Below are 18,002 nucleotides of genomic sequence, written 5' to 3'. Positions count from 1 at the left end.
CCCCCATTTTGTTGATGATCTCTTTGTTACAAAATTTGTAAACCATTCGTTTTCAAAAGTTGCCCTTTCATTTAAGTTAAAAGTCTCAAGTTTGACTTGGTATATTCTTCCCTCTTCGTTTTGTCCTCGACTATTTACAACCTGCATTAAAACTAAAAACAATGAAATTTCTTTTGTATTTATGCTAGAGCTTGACTTCATTATATAATATTTAGATATAGATCTCTATTATGTAACAACGTGTATAGCCGATTATTTGTCTAAACTCCAATACCTCTCTAGATAATCTTTATGATTAACCTCATACATAATCATGGAACCCATATTCATAGTAATGATTCAAAAAAAAAAAAATGAGGAAACTTACAAGTAAGTACTTACTGTGAATATTATTTGATTCAAATGATTACCAGAAGACAGCGTAGACTATGAGCTTGCAATCACGCTTGTCAATTAAATCACATGTAAATATGGAATTTATCATTTTACAAATTTATTTATGGTAAATGTTTCCATTTTACAAAATTATACTATTTTGAAAGATAACCACTCTGCATTTGACATTTTTTCATCAAATATATATATAAAAAAATTCGTCAACTCCCAGGGATATCACTATCGTGAGTGCGATGTTAAAACTGTTTTATTATAGTATTATGTTAATATATGGGTCGAGATTTCATAAGAAATAGTCTTCTATAAAAAGAAAAACATATATAGCACACATCTTTTGACGTATTAATTGGAGGAGTAAATAAGAATCTGATTAGTACGTACGGTCATAAAGCAAAAAGAAGATACATATCGGTTTCATCATTGACTTGACATCTCGTTCCCTTTTGTCTTTTCATCTTTTCTAATTTTACAAACGATTACATATTATCTATATATATATATATATCATTATACTTAATAATAGGTACATAATAAAATAATTTCATTAATTTGAAACTGAATGGAATATATTTAGTTTTAACGTTTGTAATGATCATAATGTTTTAAAGAAATTTAATTTATAAGGAATTTTCAAAGATAAATTTATCAGATGTATGTAAAACAGTACAACAAAATCAGATAATATTTATTTTTAATGATTTTGTTCAGAAAGTAAAAATCATATTTAGTCGTACCCAGAAAATCCTGCACCATGTACGGCCTCACATGCCGTCCTGCGACGCGAGATAAGCCTAAAAGGTTAGTTGCTTGTTNTTTTTTTTTTTTTTTTTTTTTTTTTTTTTTTTTTTTTTTTTTTTTTTTTTTTTTTTTTTTAATGTTGTCTAATATATTATCTGCTCAGGGAAATATGAACGTGCATTTTTTTCAATAAAGCCAATCTCTTGGATCAAGAAATTCCAAAACTCTTATACATTTGTTTATGAATAACTGAATATTTTTGTATACAGAATTACATTTATTTTCTCTGAAACCGCATTGGTCAAGTGACATGAGTATTTTACACAACGACATTCCTTAAATTTAAAGTCACTGAATTTATAAAATACATTTATCTCCCTTTGCACTTGATTTCTCTATCGTCAGTACTTTCTTTGTATATTAAAATGTCATTATTCATATGGAATCAAATAATTTTTTGAGGTAACTTATGGCACAAAAAACTTATGGCATGTTGAACTTGGACCCAACATTTCTAACCGTTACATGCAACAAAAGTAAATATATTTAATATGTTTGGGATCAATGCAAACAATAACTTACTGATCTGAAATATTGTCTATGGAAATTTGGATTTTATTTTTATACAGCAGAAACAAAAACTGTACTTGTCTACAAAATTTGAATTATATTTGTTCTTCAAATGTTACTCATTGTATACTTTAAACAACAAGGAAAAAATCATATTAATTGTACTTTTAGGTATACAAATCTAATATATTATTAAAATTATACTATATATGATTACAGTATCATCATATATTATAAAGTTTTTATCTTGTGAAGATTTAAAAAATTTAGCTACCATTCCCAGAATAGTATATACATACATCCCATAACATTTCATTTTTTTCTCGTTAATTCCTAAATAGTAAATACATAACCTTTTATATGGGGAAGATATCTTATTGTCAAAATTAGCAGGCGCATGTGTCCATTCTGGATTATGAAATCAGCTTTAATCAACCAGTTGATACCAAAAGGGTGACAACTCTTTTTCAACGTTCCTATCAGTATTCGACTTTTAATTTTCAAGTTAAAAGTTATACTATTAATCGTAGTAAGGCATGAGTCTTCTCTATTGTGATCAGTTAATTAATAATTTGGTCTACTAGGCTATTTAAGTATTACTAGGTCCAGTTTGTATATTCCGCTAGAGATTCTAACGCCGTGAAGTTATCATTTGTAAAATAACCGGCGTGATTTTGGCATTGGATGCCGTGTTGAGTTTTAAATGAGAGAACAAGTGGTGGTGATGAGTGATGAGTGGTGAGTGGTGGTGGCGAGGGGACTTGACCTAACCTAACGGGACCGTTACCTGTTACGAAGAAGAAGAATCTAAATGTCGTCTCTTTAAGGATCTGTCAATTTTACATATAATTACCTTCCAATCATTCGTAGCCACGTGTACTTGTCTACTTACGCAAATAATTGCTACTGCTGCTCTGTTTCGGATAAAAAATCTCATAAATCCATTGAATCCTGTAATGTGTGAATCCCACTTGGAACCAACCTTTAAGGTTTTAACTCTTTGTTGTTCTCGATGGCACATAAATAATTTCGCTGAAAGAAAGAAGAAGAAAGATGATAAGCCTTTTTTCACGTACTAGATTGACGAATCAAAGTAGTGAACCTTGATTTTTTTTTCTGTTGGTAAATGGTATTGGAAGCATCTTTACTTTTGTTTTTTAACCAAGGAGTAGCAAGTCTACTAGCATCGAGTCACCGACCATGTCTCATAATACTATACTCCATATATCAAAGCCTCCTCAATGATGAAGATTTTTAGTTTTCACGAAATATGTTTAAATGCTTATTAATGAGTTGACCAGAAATTTAATATTTTGACTTTTCTTATATATTACGGAGAAATTAAATGAAATTATGTCGACATGAACTTCAGTTGACTTCTATGCAAATAGGAAGGTAAAAACTGAAATGGTAACGGTGTTAAAACCAAACCTCATCCAGTAAAACTCTTTTTCTATGGTCAAATTATTGTTGACTTCTATGTTTTTCTGTTCAGATCAATTAAGTAAACCATGCATGTTTAGAGATATAATCTTCTTCTTTTTTCATTTTCTGTGGTAAAAAATAATTTTGGAAAAATTTATACCAAAAACTGAATTCTCTTAGGAAAGCGAAATACTAAGGGAAGAAAATATCAGATACGTATAGGCTTAAAAGGTTGGCCAGGGATAGATGAGGCAGAAAATGAAGCCAAGTTTAGGACAAGATGGCTCATTGAGGTGATGAAAAACGTAATTAGACAGAAAATATTAGAAAACTATAAACTCTTTTGTCCCATCTTTTGGCTTAACGAAAAAGGCCACGGCATATATGTCATATATGTATCAACCTTCACTTAAATATCAAAAGTAATGTATAACCTTAATTTTCTTCTTAATATATATATGAGTGTCTGTATGTCGTAACTTCTACACGTATGCATCTGCACAAATCATTTATTTTTGTTATTTTTAACTCGTTGATTAGGATTCCATTAATATATATATGATGACATATTCATATCTCTACCTTTAATTTGTAACCTAATTTTTATATATATTAAATTATGTTCAATAGCAAGCTAATAAATAAAGACTGTTGTCTAAACTGATTCATTTTATAAGCATAAATATTACACATAAACAAACAAACTTCTGAGATTCCAAGTTTAACGGCTACAAAAGTGATTTTTATATCATAATTGTTCTGAAAAAACTTTCAAGAAAAGAAAATAGAAAACGAAAGTTTAGAGAGATTTTAACAGAATCACAAAATGGCTTAATAGATTGAGAAAATGTTGTAAACAACTACATACTTGTTTTTGGTTGGAGTTTACGCAAACAAGTGCATGTATTTGATGATTAGTTACTTACGCCCATTTTGATACAAGTAGTGTAAATCAGTGTGTACCAAAAAAAATAACCGACAAAGGCGTACGAAAATAATTAGGTGAAATAGTGAATATTACAAGTAATTTTTTGTTTAACACGTGATCTAGTTGTTTTTTGTACTTTCTACCTTATATTTTCTTGGTCAGCCAAGAAGACTTTTGTCACCATAATCATACTCAAAGTTACACAACTGCGTGAAAGTATATATCCCAAGAAGTCAATATCCCACGAGCAACTGGGCGGTCAACCAAAGAGACTAGGATGTTGAATGTTGAAACTCAACTATAAATGCGACGATAGTGAAAATTAAGTAGGAAAATTTGTAAAACCTAGGACCGAAAACGTATATAGTTATTAATTAAATACTGCATTTTGTTAATTTTTACTTAATATTCTGTTTATATTATTTATTCTTAACCTCAAACAAAAAATATTAAAAACCTATACCGAGTAGATTTAAGTAACTAAAGAAATTTTTGTTAATCTTTTTTTCCTTTTCTAAACTTATATACTAGTGAAGAGTTGTTTGTGTGTGTTTTCCTGGTCAAAGTGAAGACTTATTTTGAAACTTTTAGAAATCGAAAAGTTTACAAGAACCTGAGACGCCTAACTTCTACACACATGTAAACATAACATTAGTTGAGCCGAAATTAACCTCTGTCGTACAAATCGTACTAAGAGTAAGACTCCAAGAAAAATAAAGAGTTTTATTCCATTAAGACTATTAACATTTGGAATTTTAACCAGGAGGGGTTGGTGACATTGGACCGTTTTGTGTCTTTTGGTCAGCCATTCCACACACATGGCTTTAATTCATATGGATCCACATTCATATGAATGCATACATATCTTTACACGTATATGTATGCAACCATGTGCATATGGACAAAAAAAAGTTCATTAATTTTATCTCTTACAGAGAGACCAACTTGTGGAAGTTACTTATGGTTCTGGCTTTCTATCATTTGATAATGATTCAAATTTTTAAAAAATTATAATTGTCCGTACTTATCTTTCTAAACTGAAGATCACCGGTTAATTAAATTAATAGCAGTAACTAAAAATAATTCAATAGCTTTCAAGTTGCATCATCTTGGATCTTTAATAATTGCATTGTTAACTAATACACCGTCACAAGGATAATGAGTTTCCCTCATGCCGCGTCTCACGCAGCAAGTTGCATTTCTCATCACACATACTTCAAAACTAGAGCTTTAATTTAAACAGATTGAAACCAAACTAAATAATCTAAACTGTGATCGAAACCAAACCAATTTTAAAAAGTAATAAATCGATTTTTTGTTTTTAAATTCCGAATTTAGTTCAACAGAACAAAACCAAATCAAAGTGAAGAAACCGTAAAGTAAAACTCGACATGGAACACGCCTAGAAAGGAAATACTCAAGACTCAAGAGGCATGTTTCTAAAGATAAAGCCCCAAGGCCAAGATGCACAGAAATATGAAGTTTCTTCTAGAACTCTTAAAAATAAACATTATGGCTTCGGTTGCTTAGCTAACCCAATATGTTTATTTTTTCAACTTTATTTGTATGCATCATCGTTTCGCAGAATATAGTATAGCCTTAGTATGTATGATGTAATTTTGTTTACAGGAAAACAAACCATTTCTTTATGAACCAAAAAATATATAATATGATGAGGTTGGACCGTTGTTTTATAATACAATTTCAAAACCGAACCAAACAACAATCGTACTTGGTTAACATAATAATTTCAAATATATGCAAATAGCCATAATTAATTTATATTTCTAATTTAAAATAGACGTACTATTACATTTGAAAACGACATATTAAAAGGATTTTTATCAAGAAAATTTTCCCAAAGATCGACATGTGAACATGTACATGTGGTATGTACGGAAAAAGAAATGAGATGTTTTGGGCAAAATGAAAAAGAAAAAAAGAAACAGCGATGGACCTAACATTCATATACACAAATTATATCCACAAGGGCTCTAGACACAAAGGGACAACTCTATTTACAATACAGTTTGGCATTACCACTGGTCGTACCTAATTTAATTTATTCTTGTTCTTGTAATAATTTCTATACAGCCTTTTTCAATTTCAATTATCTTATATCAATATTTATTTAAAATTATAAATGTTAGGTTTTAGTTATTAATTATTTAGTGATAAGTATGGTATCATGCATGTGTTTTCTTTTTGAATTTATTAGGTGGCCATGCTGCTTGTGCATCTGCTTATCTACACCCCACTTTCTCTATTCAAATTTCATCAGATTAGTAAAACCGTTTTTAATATAATTGATAATTTCCTTTTCTCCCAACATTTACGTCTCTCTCCTTTCAGCTAACTTTGTATAAACATAACATTAAGAGATGATGATATAATATTACGATGGCATATATTTATGCAAAATCTTCATCTAATCATTTTGTGTGTCATCCACGGTGGTTAGATCATCTCGTTCACATAATAATGTGTAGTATTTTCATCTGCATAAGTTTATTACGTTACTCTATAAGCTAAATGTGCAACCAATCAAAACAAGTAATATAAATGACCACAAAAGTCCGGTGTTAATGAGTCGTAGTATAGTTACGAGTTTACGATCTAAATACATTCTCAACCAGTGATATAATTGTTGGACTGACTAAGTATTAAGATTTGCTTTCGGCTGAGCAGTGCCGGCCCACCCCTAAAGCAGCAGGCAAAGCAGCTGCTTTAGGCTACGTCATATAGTAAAATTTTAGTGACACATATTTGAAAAGTTAGGCAGGTCTGTTGGGTCTGTGTCATGGAATTATGTGGTAAGTCATGGGTTCAAGTCTTCAACTCTGCTGATTCCTTTACAGTTTTTTTTTCTTTTTCTTTTGCTTTTTATTTATTATTTTTTGGTTTAATTTCCGTTTTTAACATAAAAATCTATAAAATTTTGAATTAAATTAACTAGAAGATATTATAATATTCAAACAAAACTAAAATTTTATACAAAAACATCAAAATTACTTCTTATCTTTAATCTTTATTTTATTATAATACATTATTACCAACTACTTTTGATTAGCAATGATGTCTACCGAGTATTTGCTATAATAAAAGTTAGAAAAATTAAATTTTAGATTGTTATTACATTTTTCCATGTTTTTAATTATATTTTAGCATTATTGTGAAAAAAATATAAATGTGAGAAAATATTAATTTTATATAATATACAAAATTATTTTTCTATGCTTTAGGCCACCAAAATTCAAAGACCAGCCCTGCGACGGAGAGTTTATGGCTTCGGTATAGCAAATACTAGTATATGCGGTTACTTCAAAATGCTAGTGTTACTTCAAAATACTATACGATCGAACATTAAAGAAGACGAATAATCAATCATTCAAAAGTAAAATGCTATAGTGTTATAACAAATATAGAAACTTCAAAAAGAAGGAAAATTATCGGTAGGATATATAATATTAGTTGGAAAAATATTAATAATAATTATCTTAGACAGGATCAAATAAATCTTTGTAGAGATTCTTTGGAACAAATCTTTTGATTAAAAAAGAAAAGTTATATACAAATGTCATAAAGCTTAATCCGTACAATCACCAAAATAATAAATCAGTATTTAAGTATAATGTTTTAGTGAGATGGATAACACTTCAAAGAAGAAGAATAAGCATATAATTAATCTTTTCACTTTTTAATAAAATATGTAATTCTCTTTATCTACTAGCTTTTGTCTCTGCAGCATATTAAAAACTCATTAGAATGAGTATAAAAATGAAAGGTTTTATGCGAAGACAAAGGAAGTCGAAGTAACAAAAAGGATAATAGCACTAAAAATGATTCAAATCTAACATTCTTATCTGTAAAAAATATCAGCTAACGTTTTTGCGTTGAGAGAAACGGTAATCTGACCCCTGGTGATTTGGAAACTCATCATTGATCAATTAGTGAGTTATTCATTAGAAATGAAAAAAAGATAGTTATTTAAATTGATTTTATGCTGTTATGACGCCAATTTTTCCAAAACAAATTTGGTATGCCTCTCTCTTCTTCATCGCATATGAACATATATTATATATATGCAAATTTTATCAACAAACACACTAGAGAAATATTTTGGCACTAAAATTAAGAATAGTGGGAAATGGAGCATGCCGGAAAAAAAAGTTTTCAGGTTGGAAATTCTTTGATTATAATCAGAACATGGTCATTTTGTGTCCGTTCCTGCTTTTTGCACCTTTTCTCGAACAACTATTGGCTAAGTTTTATTTGAGTATCTTTATATATTGTTTTCATATGTTTCTTGTTGTTCTTGATAAAGATTCTTTGAAATCATAAAATACTTTTCAAAGGTTTCTAAGAGAGGAATAATCGTAACATGCCTTTGTCCATTTTCTCAACATTCAATGGACCAGCTTTTTTCTTCTTCTTCTTTTTCGACTTCATGTGCTTGTTTTCTTTTCTATCCCCATGATTTGGTATAAAAGAAATATTATGTGCATACTTTCTATTCATGGTTCAACAAGTTGGATATTTGTAATCATAATTTCTTTTTTTTCTTTCCCTTTTACTGTTGTATGTTACCAAGTTTATAAAGTCTATAAAACATTTGTCAATTTAGATACAAGTGAAAAAAGAAAATCTCAACATGTAAATAGATATCAACTATAGCCTGAAAGTGATTGGATTTTATTGGGCTGTGAGGCCCATATAGGGGGATTTCAAATATTTAAAGTTCGAGTCCAAATATGATTAGTATTTACGATCGGTGAGTTAGAGATTATAAACGACGTGTATTACAACACCTTAATTTTTTTTACAAATAATTGACAAATCATACTTAGAGTTGCATATCCTTTGTACATAGAATGTCCAATTAATCAATAATCGATTATGAATTACTTTTCATATACTTTAAAGTAGGTCAGATTTGTATAATGATACATTTTGTATTTCTACTACGTACTCGTCAGATTATATTTTTCCTCACTCCATTTATATCCGAAAGATCAATAATATATTGTGAAAATATATAAATTAGTAAAAATCAAATCTACAAATAAATTTATTTTTATTCAACTAGAATATGCGGCTAAGATAATAATTTGCAAAAAAGAGTCAAATCCATGACACATTTGTGAAATAAATAATTATAGTAGATACACCAGTCATGTGGTTCAAAGTGGTACATAATGTATATTTTGGGTGTAATTAATAAGCCACAACTTAATATTGGTGATGGTGCAAATGTACATAGAGGATCCACGACAATCAATATCTGCCATTATATATTTCTAATTAAAAAAAAAAATTGACGAGAAAAATAAATTGGATAATCTAATCAAAAATAGTTTCGACAATGATAACTAAAAATTTGAACAAACATATCATGGATAAAATCGACTTATGAATGAATTTTTTAATTTAAAAATTGTTAAAATTTTACAAATGTAATTAAGAAAAAAAACACAAATCTTAGTAGCTCATGAGGTGGTTAATACAAAAATCTTTATATTGTGCATCATAAAACTCATTTTTCTTTTTCGTTTTTATATATCATCTTGTTTATTAAACAAAAAAAATTGACAAAATATTTTTAGATCAAAGTTGGCGTTGCCACAAGACACCTATCTTGTTGCGCAAGTCACCGTATGCACACTAGAATAGTTGATGTCTGAGATATCCCTCAATTATCTGTTTGAAATACATAACTAGAATAGTCGATGTTTGACATATATTATGTACAAATCTACATCTTGATTGTTCTCTTTTATGTTAAAATCTAGGTCTAAAACATGTTTTGCGATGGAAGATTCAAATCAAAGAGACGAGGCAGAAGAGTTTTAAACGACGAGATCGCTGGCAGAAGAGTTATTTTTTTACTTGATTTGTTTGTAGAATTTAGCTTTCATCATTCTTTCATTTTTATAGTAGTAGTAGATCACGTCACACGTGCAATCAAATGCTGACAAATGGCAAGTGTAAAGACTAGAAGTACTGTAAAAGAAATTGAAGTTATGAAGAATTCATTCCTAGCTAGTGTAACGAAACATATTTTGCCACATCGTCTAACACCAGAATGGTTTCTAAGCTAGCTGTTGTTTCCTCTTCTCCGCAATCTCCTTCACCTTTATAAAAGACTCGAAATCGTCTGTCCTCTCTCTCTCAATTTCAACGAACTCACTCTCTTGTGATCGTCATCTTCAAAAGGATCACTAAGTCACATCATCTACCACCAGAATTGTTCTAAACTTGGTTCAATGGAACCTTCAATTAAGGATGACGACGAAACCATCTCCACCAGTTATTAAATCTGATTTTCATGTTGCATTAGATATAGCCAAAGACAATCTGCATGGAGTTTTCATTCATTATGTAAAATTTGATGGTTTGAGCTAGGTGAGTTTTGGTTGGCCTTATATTATCCATCTTTTAGCTAGGACGTTTATATAGGTACAAAAAAGTTTTATATTGTTCAAAAAAAAAAGTTACCCCAACAAATTTGACATAATGTTGTAGATGATGACAAATGATTTTAATAATATAGTGTTTGCATTGTATATGATGACGAATGACGATGACGATCATGATTGCTGACGTATTTAAAGTTTGTTGCATTTTTTTTTTTTTTTTGACAACTTTTGTTGCATTTGTTATTGGAACTATTTCCGAATTATTGAAAATAACTCTTACGGTAGCAATGTTTAGTAATCCTCTGAAGATTAATCAAATTACATGTCATTGTTCTCGCAGCTTCATCATAATGTACATATAGAAGTTATCATTTTCATAACCTTCTTCTGTATTAGTATAAGATAACATTTCTCCAGAAGTCAACGAACTAATAATAATTCAGCCTAGTACTAAATTATAAAATGGAATCAGCTCCATTAAAATATAAATAAAATCCCCGACAAAACAAAAATTTTAAAACTATTCGATAGCAACAGTACTCCTGCTCTTGCATGGAAATGTTCCAATAATGCAAATTTCCCAATAATTAGAATAAAGTTTTGAAAATGACATGCATGAATAACATGAAAGAACCGCTAATAATAAAACCCACATATGAGACAACCCATCTCTAATGCCACAACTTCATACAGAATCCAGATGGAACAACCGCAGACGCACCGCCGCTACCACCACTAACCGCAGAACGCTTGATGGAAACGCGATCGTCGAAAGTATCAATGAGCTGCTCAGCTAATGCCATGGGATCATCAATGAACGTATCGATGTATATCTTCACAACTCTAATCTCTTGTGACGTCGCTCTTAAACTATACCAAGTCAAAAACTTCTGTCTGAAAGTCTTATCAATGTGTCCTGAACACTCGAGCTGTCTTATGATCTTCACACAATGCTCTAGTCCGCTCTCTGATCCTCCGTTCGCTGAATGGTCGCCGTTGTTACAGTTGTCTTTCCTAGCTTGACGGTTCTTGATTTCGTCTGACCTGAAGGGAGTGATTGGCAAACTCGCATCAGAATTGTTTCGGTTACTAACAAGATTAGTCGTAGTAGCCAGGACTGGAGTTTCAGATCTTGATCCGTTCTTGTCAAGAACTGCTTCTTGTTCTTCTTCCTCCTCCAACAACACAACCTCTTCAACGTTATTCTCAATCTGTACAATGTCTGATTCGGTTGTCCTCTTCTCTCTTTTCGCAGCACTTTCATCGACTGAAGGAGAGTTGTTGAGGTCGTTCTTTAATGGCCTCTTCGGGACAATGTAATCATTGTTGGACTCAGCTTCAACAGAAGAAGGATTAGAAGACAACGTGCTGCAATTTGTGAGAGGGCTTTCGCTTCTTTCAACTGCCGAAGAGCAATTTGCTCCTTCTTCAGCGCTACGTGTCAGAACATTGATTTCATCAACGCCCATTTCTCTGGTTCCACTGTAGGACACTACTCTGAAGCAATACTCAGAAGCTGGAGCTAACCCAGAGACAACAAATCTTGTGTTTGGAGTAAATAGTGTGCAAGTAGATTTCTCCGGGTAATCTTTTTCTGGTACCTTACGGTGCCAAATACTGTAGTGAACGATGTTTGGAGGTGAGGGAATATCGTTAGAGGCGAGAACCACTGTGAGTGAAGTTGCGTTTACATCCTCAAACCTGATCTTGGTTGATCCTGTGGTTGCTGTATCTGCAGATATCTCATTGCTCAATACATGAGAACAATCTACGAAACAAAATCAGAGAATCAACATTCTTGAACATACTCAACATATTACTAAATCATTGAAAGGGTATAAAAGTTCTGACCTTGCTGCATTTTTGAGCTGCGAGGTGAAGGCAAGGCAACAACTTTAGGAGTTGTAGTTTTCAGAGTTTCAAGAGATTCAAGAGCAGTAGAGCAAAGTTTCTGCACATCGGGTCCTGATTGAAGTCTGTTAACAATTCCTCTACCCATTTTCATAGAGAGACCAGTGAGAGGACCCACATCAGCTTCAAGACACTTGACAGCTTCATCCACAACCTCACACAGATTTAGGTATTTAGTTGATCCCTTCAAAAGTTTCTGGACTAAGAAAAGACGGTAACAAAGTACATCTACCCTCCTGGATTCTTTAGCAATCGTCAATTGCTTCTTCCAACATTCAAGTAGACTGTTCGTTTTACCGCAAGAGACACAATAGAAGCAGCATCCCTCACTTCGCTTGTCTTTTGCAAGACCGGATTTTTCAGCCTTGAAAGCACATTCAAGATGGCATGAGAATCCACAAGACTCACCCTCAAATGGAGGATCTGAGCTACATGTTAACCAGAGACTAGGATCTTTGTTATCATCATACTTATGACAGATGCAACAGGAACACCTTCTGCAAAACGAGTCTTCTTGTCTCAATACAGCACGGCAAGCCAAATTGTTGCAGTAGATAGTACTCTCACCTGACATAATTCTATTTACGGGTTAGAATGCACCAAAATGTTGATACCTTTGAGCTGGGGAAAAAGAAAATTTATTACCTTTAGTGTTAACCGAGCTGCAGCTCCCTGAGGCATTGTTGCTTGTTACATTGTTGGTTGCTGGAAGTGGAACCACATACCGAGAAGGATTATCGACCTTCCTTTGTCTCTTTGTGTTTTTCTGAATAGGCAAAGAATCAGAATCTCTCTTCTTCCCTTCATTGTCTCCAGAGTTTTTCTCGGAAACAATTTTCAAAAGGGTCTCAATGATCTTGACTTTGGTCAAGCCAGTATATTTCCTTTCTTTTCCCATTTCTGCGCATAAGATTTGGAGAATCTCTTGGCGGCTCCATGCCTGCAAGACTTCAGAAGCTAGATGTGTTTGCTTCGACAGTTCATGAACAAGCTGTCTCTTCTCATCAACACTCATTTCATTGCACTTCGATGAGTCACCTGCAGCTCCTGTATATAGAAAGAAGAAGAAAAAATATGTAAATTTACAATATTGGCTTGAAGTGAATGCAATGAAGAACAATGTCCTTAACCAGAAACTATCAAAGACAAAAAAAAAACATGAATTTGCTGTCTGATCTTACACAAAGGATGATACTTGAAGCAATCTTATTTTCCAAAACAGAGAAGAATGACTCCAAATTCAATGTAAGTACAACTACAAAGCTAAAATGGAACATTGAAAACAAACAGCTCATTCATATTAAAAAAAAAAACAAAGAAAGTTCAACAACCACCAACGTTGATAAGGTTAGATCCACTACGAGTGCGACTTTGAGAGACACATCAAAAAGAGTCAGAGAGAACCAAACAAAAGATGACAAAGCAAAGATAATGTTCTTTAGGATGGCAATTGAGAAGAAAGAACCAAGATCGAAAGCAAAGAATAAGCCTTGTTGTAAGTAAAAGTAACACAAGAGAATGATTCTATTAGGTATTAGAACCCACATTACATATCATCAAATCATGGAATCTTATTCTATACAGAATCAAAGTCATATTTTTTTAGTCTTCTGACGCACGATTTTAATTCATTAAACCAATGATAGTGGGAAACTAAACAAACAAACAAACAAACACAGAGAAGAATATGGAGTTAGAACCAATCAACCATAAAAACAAAAGAGGGTAGGGAAGACCCCCACCCATTAAGAATCAATCAGCAATTAGAAAACATAAAGCTCCCAATAAGAAGAATAGAAAGAAACCCAGTAATCTAAGATCAGTAGCAGAATTAGTTTAAAAAAAAAAAAAAGGCATAGAACAGTCATTCTCAAGACCACCAAAGAGGAAGATAAAAGTCTCCACCTTTCAGAAAATAAAAACATAATTGAATAGTATAAAATAAACAAATCGAAATCAGCATCCAAAGCTTTAAAACTAAAAAACAAAGACGTGAAAATTTTGAAACATTGAGAAAAAAAAAAAAGAGAGAGTGAGAGAGAGACACGGATATCGATAAATCTTAAGGCAACCAATGAATGAAGGAGAAACCCAGAAATCTAAATAAGAAAAAAGTAGTACCATCGTGAGAAGAATCCATGAGGGAGAAGTGTAGAGAAACTAATCAAACCCACATTCTCATTAAAGGAGAACCACCACTCAGATTCTTCAAAGCCCTGCCATGTTGAAGAAAGAAGACACCAAAAATAAAATTAGGTAAACAATGAGGAAAAAAAAAGAGAGAGACTTTATGGAGTGAAATAAAACAGAGGAAAGAGAGAGAGAGAGAGAGAGAGAGAAGAGATCGGGAAACANGGGGAAAAAAAAAAAAAAAAAAAAGGAAAAGAGAGAGAGAGAGTAGTTACCCAATAAGGAAAGCTTAAGAAAATATTAAAAAATATCGTCGAGCAAAAGAATCGAACGGTTTGATATCGTTTTCTCTCTCCCTCTTCGTTCGGAATAGTTACCGGAGAACGGAGACACCGGAGAAGAGAGAGAGAGAGACGCTGCTGTGGATGTGGAGCAAAGAAGAGAGAGAGAGAGAGAGAGAGAAGAGGATGGGGACTATGGGGAGAGAGAGGCCTATGATAAGAGATTTTAGAGGAGATGTAGTTTTATGGTGGGCCTCAAAAAGGGTTATAAAATATATGTTTTGTTTATTTTCTTTACTTTTTTATACTATATTTTTATGGTCACGTTACCTCTGTGAATTTTGGGTTTAGCGTAACGTTCGTAACTTTTTTTTTTTTTTTTTCATACACATGAATTAGTAACTCTGTTTTTGTTTAAAAACATGGTGATTGATTGATTATAAGTAGTTTAAGAATCAGATAACATTAACAAGAGTGAGAGGGATGAATGATGATGATGATGATGATGATGATGATGATGATGATGATGATGATTCAGTCCAATGTCTAGCTGTTAAGATTTTAGACATTTTCGAGTGTTCTTCGTAATAACAACATATTATATGGTGTTTTTGAAGCTCAGGAAATTAAGCATGCAAATTTTCGAACTTTACCATTTAGAATCGTTCTTTGGATTTTGCATGTTAGGTTTTTGCTTGTGTTTCCTTATTGTTTGTGTTGTGTTGTAGTTTTTGTTATTATGTTTAGTTTTTAGTTTTTTCTGCTATTTATATTTCTATAAAATTTTTGCAAAAATAGTATATATCTTTACATTATAAAAAATGTATATATATATATTATATATATCCTTACATAATTTAGCATGTTTTCATATATATATATATATATATAGGAAAATCTTTAAATATGAAAGTTCAAGCGAAATTTAATAGAAAAATATGCAGAGAGATGACTACAAATTGTGGTAAAATATTATAAATGATATGTGAGAGTTGGTTAACCAAAAAGTAAATTGAGAAGATTACTTCTCAAATAATAATGTAGGAATATATATATATATATATTTAAAATGTAGGGTATTTCTCCTAACAAGACAAAGATAATTTATAGTTCTTAGGAGTCAATCATAACAAAATAATACATTAGTTCCTTTATTATGTGACACTTATCTTATCTTTTGTTTGTTTTATTTTTGAATAAGCATGTCGCACACTGTAACACATGGTAGATACTCAATGGCAAATCGCATCGAACTGTATACGTGTGTGTTACGGGAACATTGGCTATCATCACATACGAGAAAAAAACTTAGGATTTGAACGGGGAGATAAGGATATGTGCTAAACACTACGGTGTCTTTATTTATCAGTACCGCAATATTGATTTTCTTTCAAAATTATTTGGATCACAAGTAGTCTAGAGATGATGGATAGATAGATAACACAATTTGGATTCTTTTGGGTCTGTATTTAGCTTTTTGTCTATTGTAAATCAATTTACTAGAGCGCATTGAACATTATAGTAAGAAATAACTAACCGTTAATAATTTTTACACGAATATTATTATTAAGTACACATCTACTCTGTTTTTTCTAGTTTTCTTGTCTAGTGAAGGCACGCGCTGACTTCTATTTCTCTTCAGATTCAGAATATATGTTTAATACAGTAAATGTTAGTAGTTTCGAAGCTGATGAAACACACAAATCGATAAATATGTATTTTTCTACTTCTTTGATTCAAATAATCGAAAATATAAGGTTCGTGCATGCGATATTGGTCGGATTAATTTGATTACCCCTATAACCAATCAAATCCATAACTTTATTAATGCCAGAATATGTTTCTTAAGACAAAATTTTTGTACGTAGTCTATGGTCACATCATCACATGGATGATCAAGATGATGTACATGAATAACTACTAATGGAATAGTATATGGTAGAATTGGATTAGCAATGACGATAGATGAAATATACTATATAATAAGATTAGCAACAGCCAACAGCTAGCATATGACATTGTAAATAATTTCCTTTGTCAGAGCAAGAAACGTGAAGATAAGTAAAGTATATGGTCATGCTTCTTTCGTATCACTTTTATTTATTGTTATTGAATCTCCACCTAACCTATCTATCTAGCAAGCATCTATGTCATAGTAAAAGCTAGTATTATTACTACAGGGAACATACATGTTTTTTTTTCTCTTTCTAATGGAAGTCCCAGGGCTAAAACATGTGTTCTTCTTTTGTCGGAGTCATCCTTTTACAGATCAACCTATTTTCGGAAAATCGCCACCCCATCCCAAGCAACACTTGAAACAGGGACTGGCTTCAACGCAACGTTATATATTGCCAACGAACTAGATTATACACAACCTAAGCTACAGTTGGTTACCAACATATACATACGTTTTTTTAATAATCAAACGTCTTGGCTTTTTGGTTGACATGTTTAACCGGTGTAGCCAAACTCAAAACAATGCATGGTTAAATCCAAAACATTCTGTATACGAAATCTACGATATATTGAAATAGGTATTTAACTTCGATTAAAATTAATATTTGTGAATATACGTATCATCTTGACATCATCTGTTATTTGGTTGGATGAATAGTTTATGCGGAAGTCGTGCATGGTACATTGTTACGAGCTGGATATGACAAAGAATCCTATATATACAAAGAAAACTGTTAAGACTTAGAATGGTGGAAGAAATAAAATACTGTGGAGTGGCAAGTGGCGACATACCCATAAAGATTATTAAAAACTGAAACAAATAAGTATTAATGTTATCGTCTCATGTGGTCCCTGAAGGGTTTTGTTCAGTTGTGTGAATTGTGATTGCTTTACCAACAAAAAGAAATAATCATACATCATTGCATGGGGTAAGTACGAAAAGTGAGAAAGAAATCTCATTTACTTTAATTTCATAATATTTTGTCTTTGTAGAATCTGTAATATTAGTTCATCATGAAATAAAAATTTGGTCGTGAAACAGAATGCTAATACCCGGCCGGTCGGTATTAGTAAGTTTTTAGACTCGTTAAACATGTCATTTTTTTTTTTTGTAATTTGCAGTTAGTTGAAATTTAACCATCAACCTACAAAAATAATCATGATCTATTCAAGAAATCCCGGGCAGTCGTCGAAACAGGACCAGGCCATTGCAATTTGTCACAACATCCCTATTTAATACCATATATATAT

General features: G+C 31.7%; 1 protein-coding gene across 2 annotated transcripts; it reads right to left on the bottom strand.

Annotated features, from left to right (window-relative positions):
- On the bottom strand, window positions 10,925-14,995 carry LOC104717178 (VIN3-like protein 2). 2 transcript variants are annotated; one of them, XM_010434713.2, is made up of 5 exons: window positions 14,790-14,995; window positions 14,506-14,600; window positions 13,030-13,431; window positions 12,325-12,951; window positions 10,925-12,241 (listed from the first exon to the last, which is right to left on the bottom strand). In XM_010434713.2, exons 2-5 carry the CDS (start codon window positions 14,522-14,524, stop codon window positions 11,145-11,147), a joined length of 2,145 nt encoding a protein of 714 aa, XP_010433015.1. In that variant the 5' UTR covers window positions 14,525-14,600; window positions 14,790-14,995; the 3' UTR covers window positions 10,925-11,144. The 2 variants fall into 2 exon arrangements, with proteins under 2 accessions (XP_010433015.1, XP_010433016.1); XM_010434714.2 differs by having other exon boundaries at window positions 10,925-12,205.

This window comes from Camelina sativa, chromosome 10 (genome assembly GCF_000633955.1).
Source record: "Camelina sativa cultivar DH55 chromosome 10, Cs, whole genome shotgun sequence".
NCBI classification, from domain to species: Eukaryota; Viridiplantae; Streptophyta; class Magnoliopsida; order Brassicales; family Brassicaceae; genus Camelina; species Camelina sativa.
Note: the sequence above shows the minus strand (reverse complement) of the source record. Positions and strands in the feature narration are given on the sequence as shown.

What these genes read in the sequence shown, in the direction of transcription:
- LOC104717178 (XM_010434713.2), bottom strand. An exon ending in CAGCTCGGTTAACACTAAAG is followed by an intron (nt 12,952 to 13,029) that starts GTAATAAATTTT and finishes GAATTATGTCAG; the next exon opens with GTGAGAGTACTATCTACTGC. An exon ending in CAGCTCAAAAATGCAGCAAG is followed by an intron (nt 12,242 to 12,324) that starts GTCAGAACTTTT and finishes TTTGTTTCGTAG; the next exon opens with ATTGTTCTCATGTATTGAGC.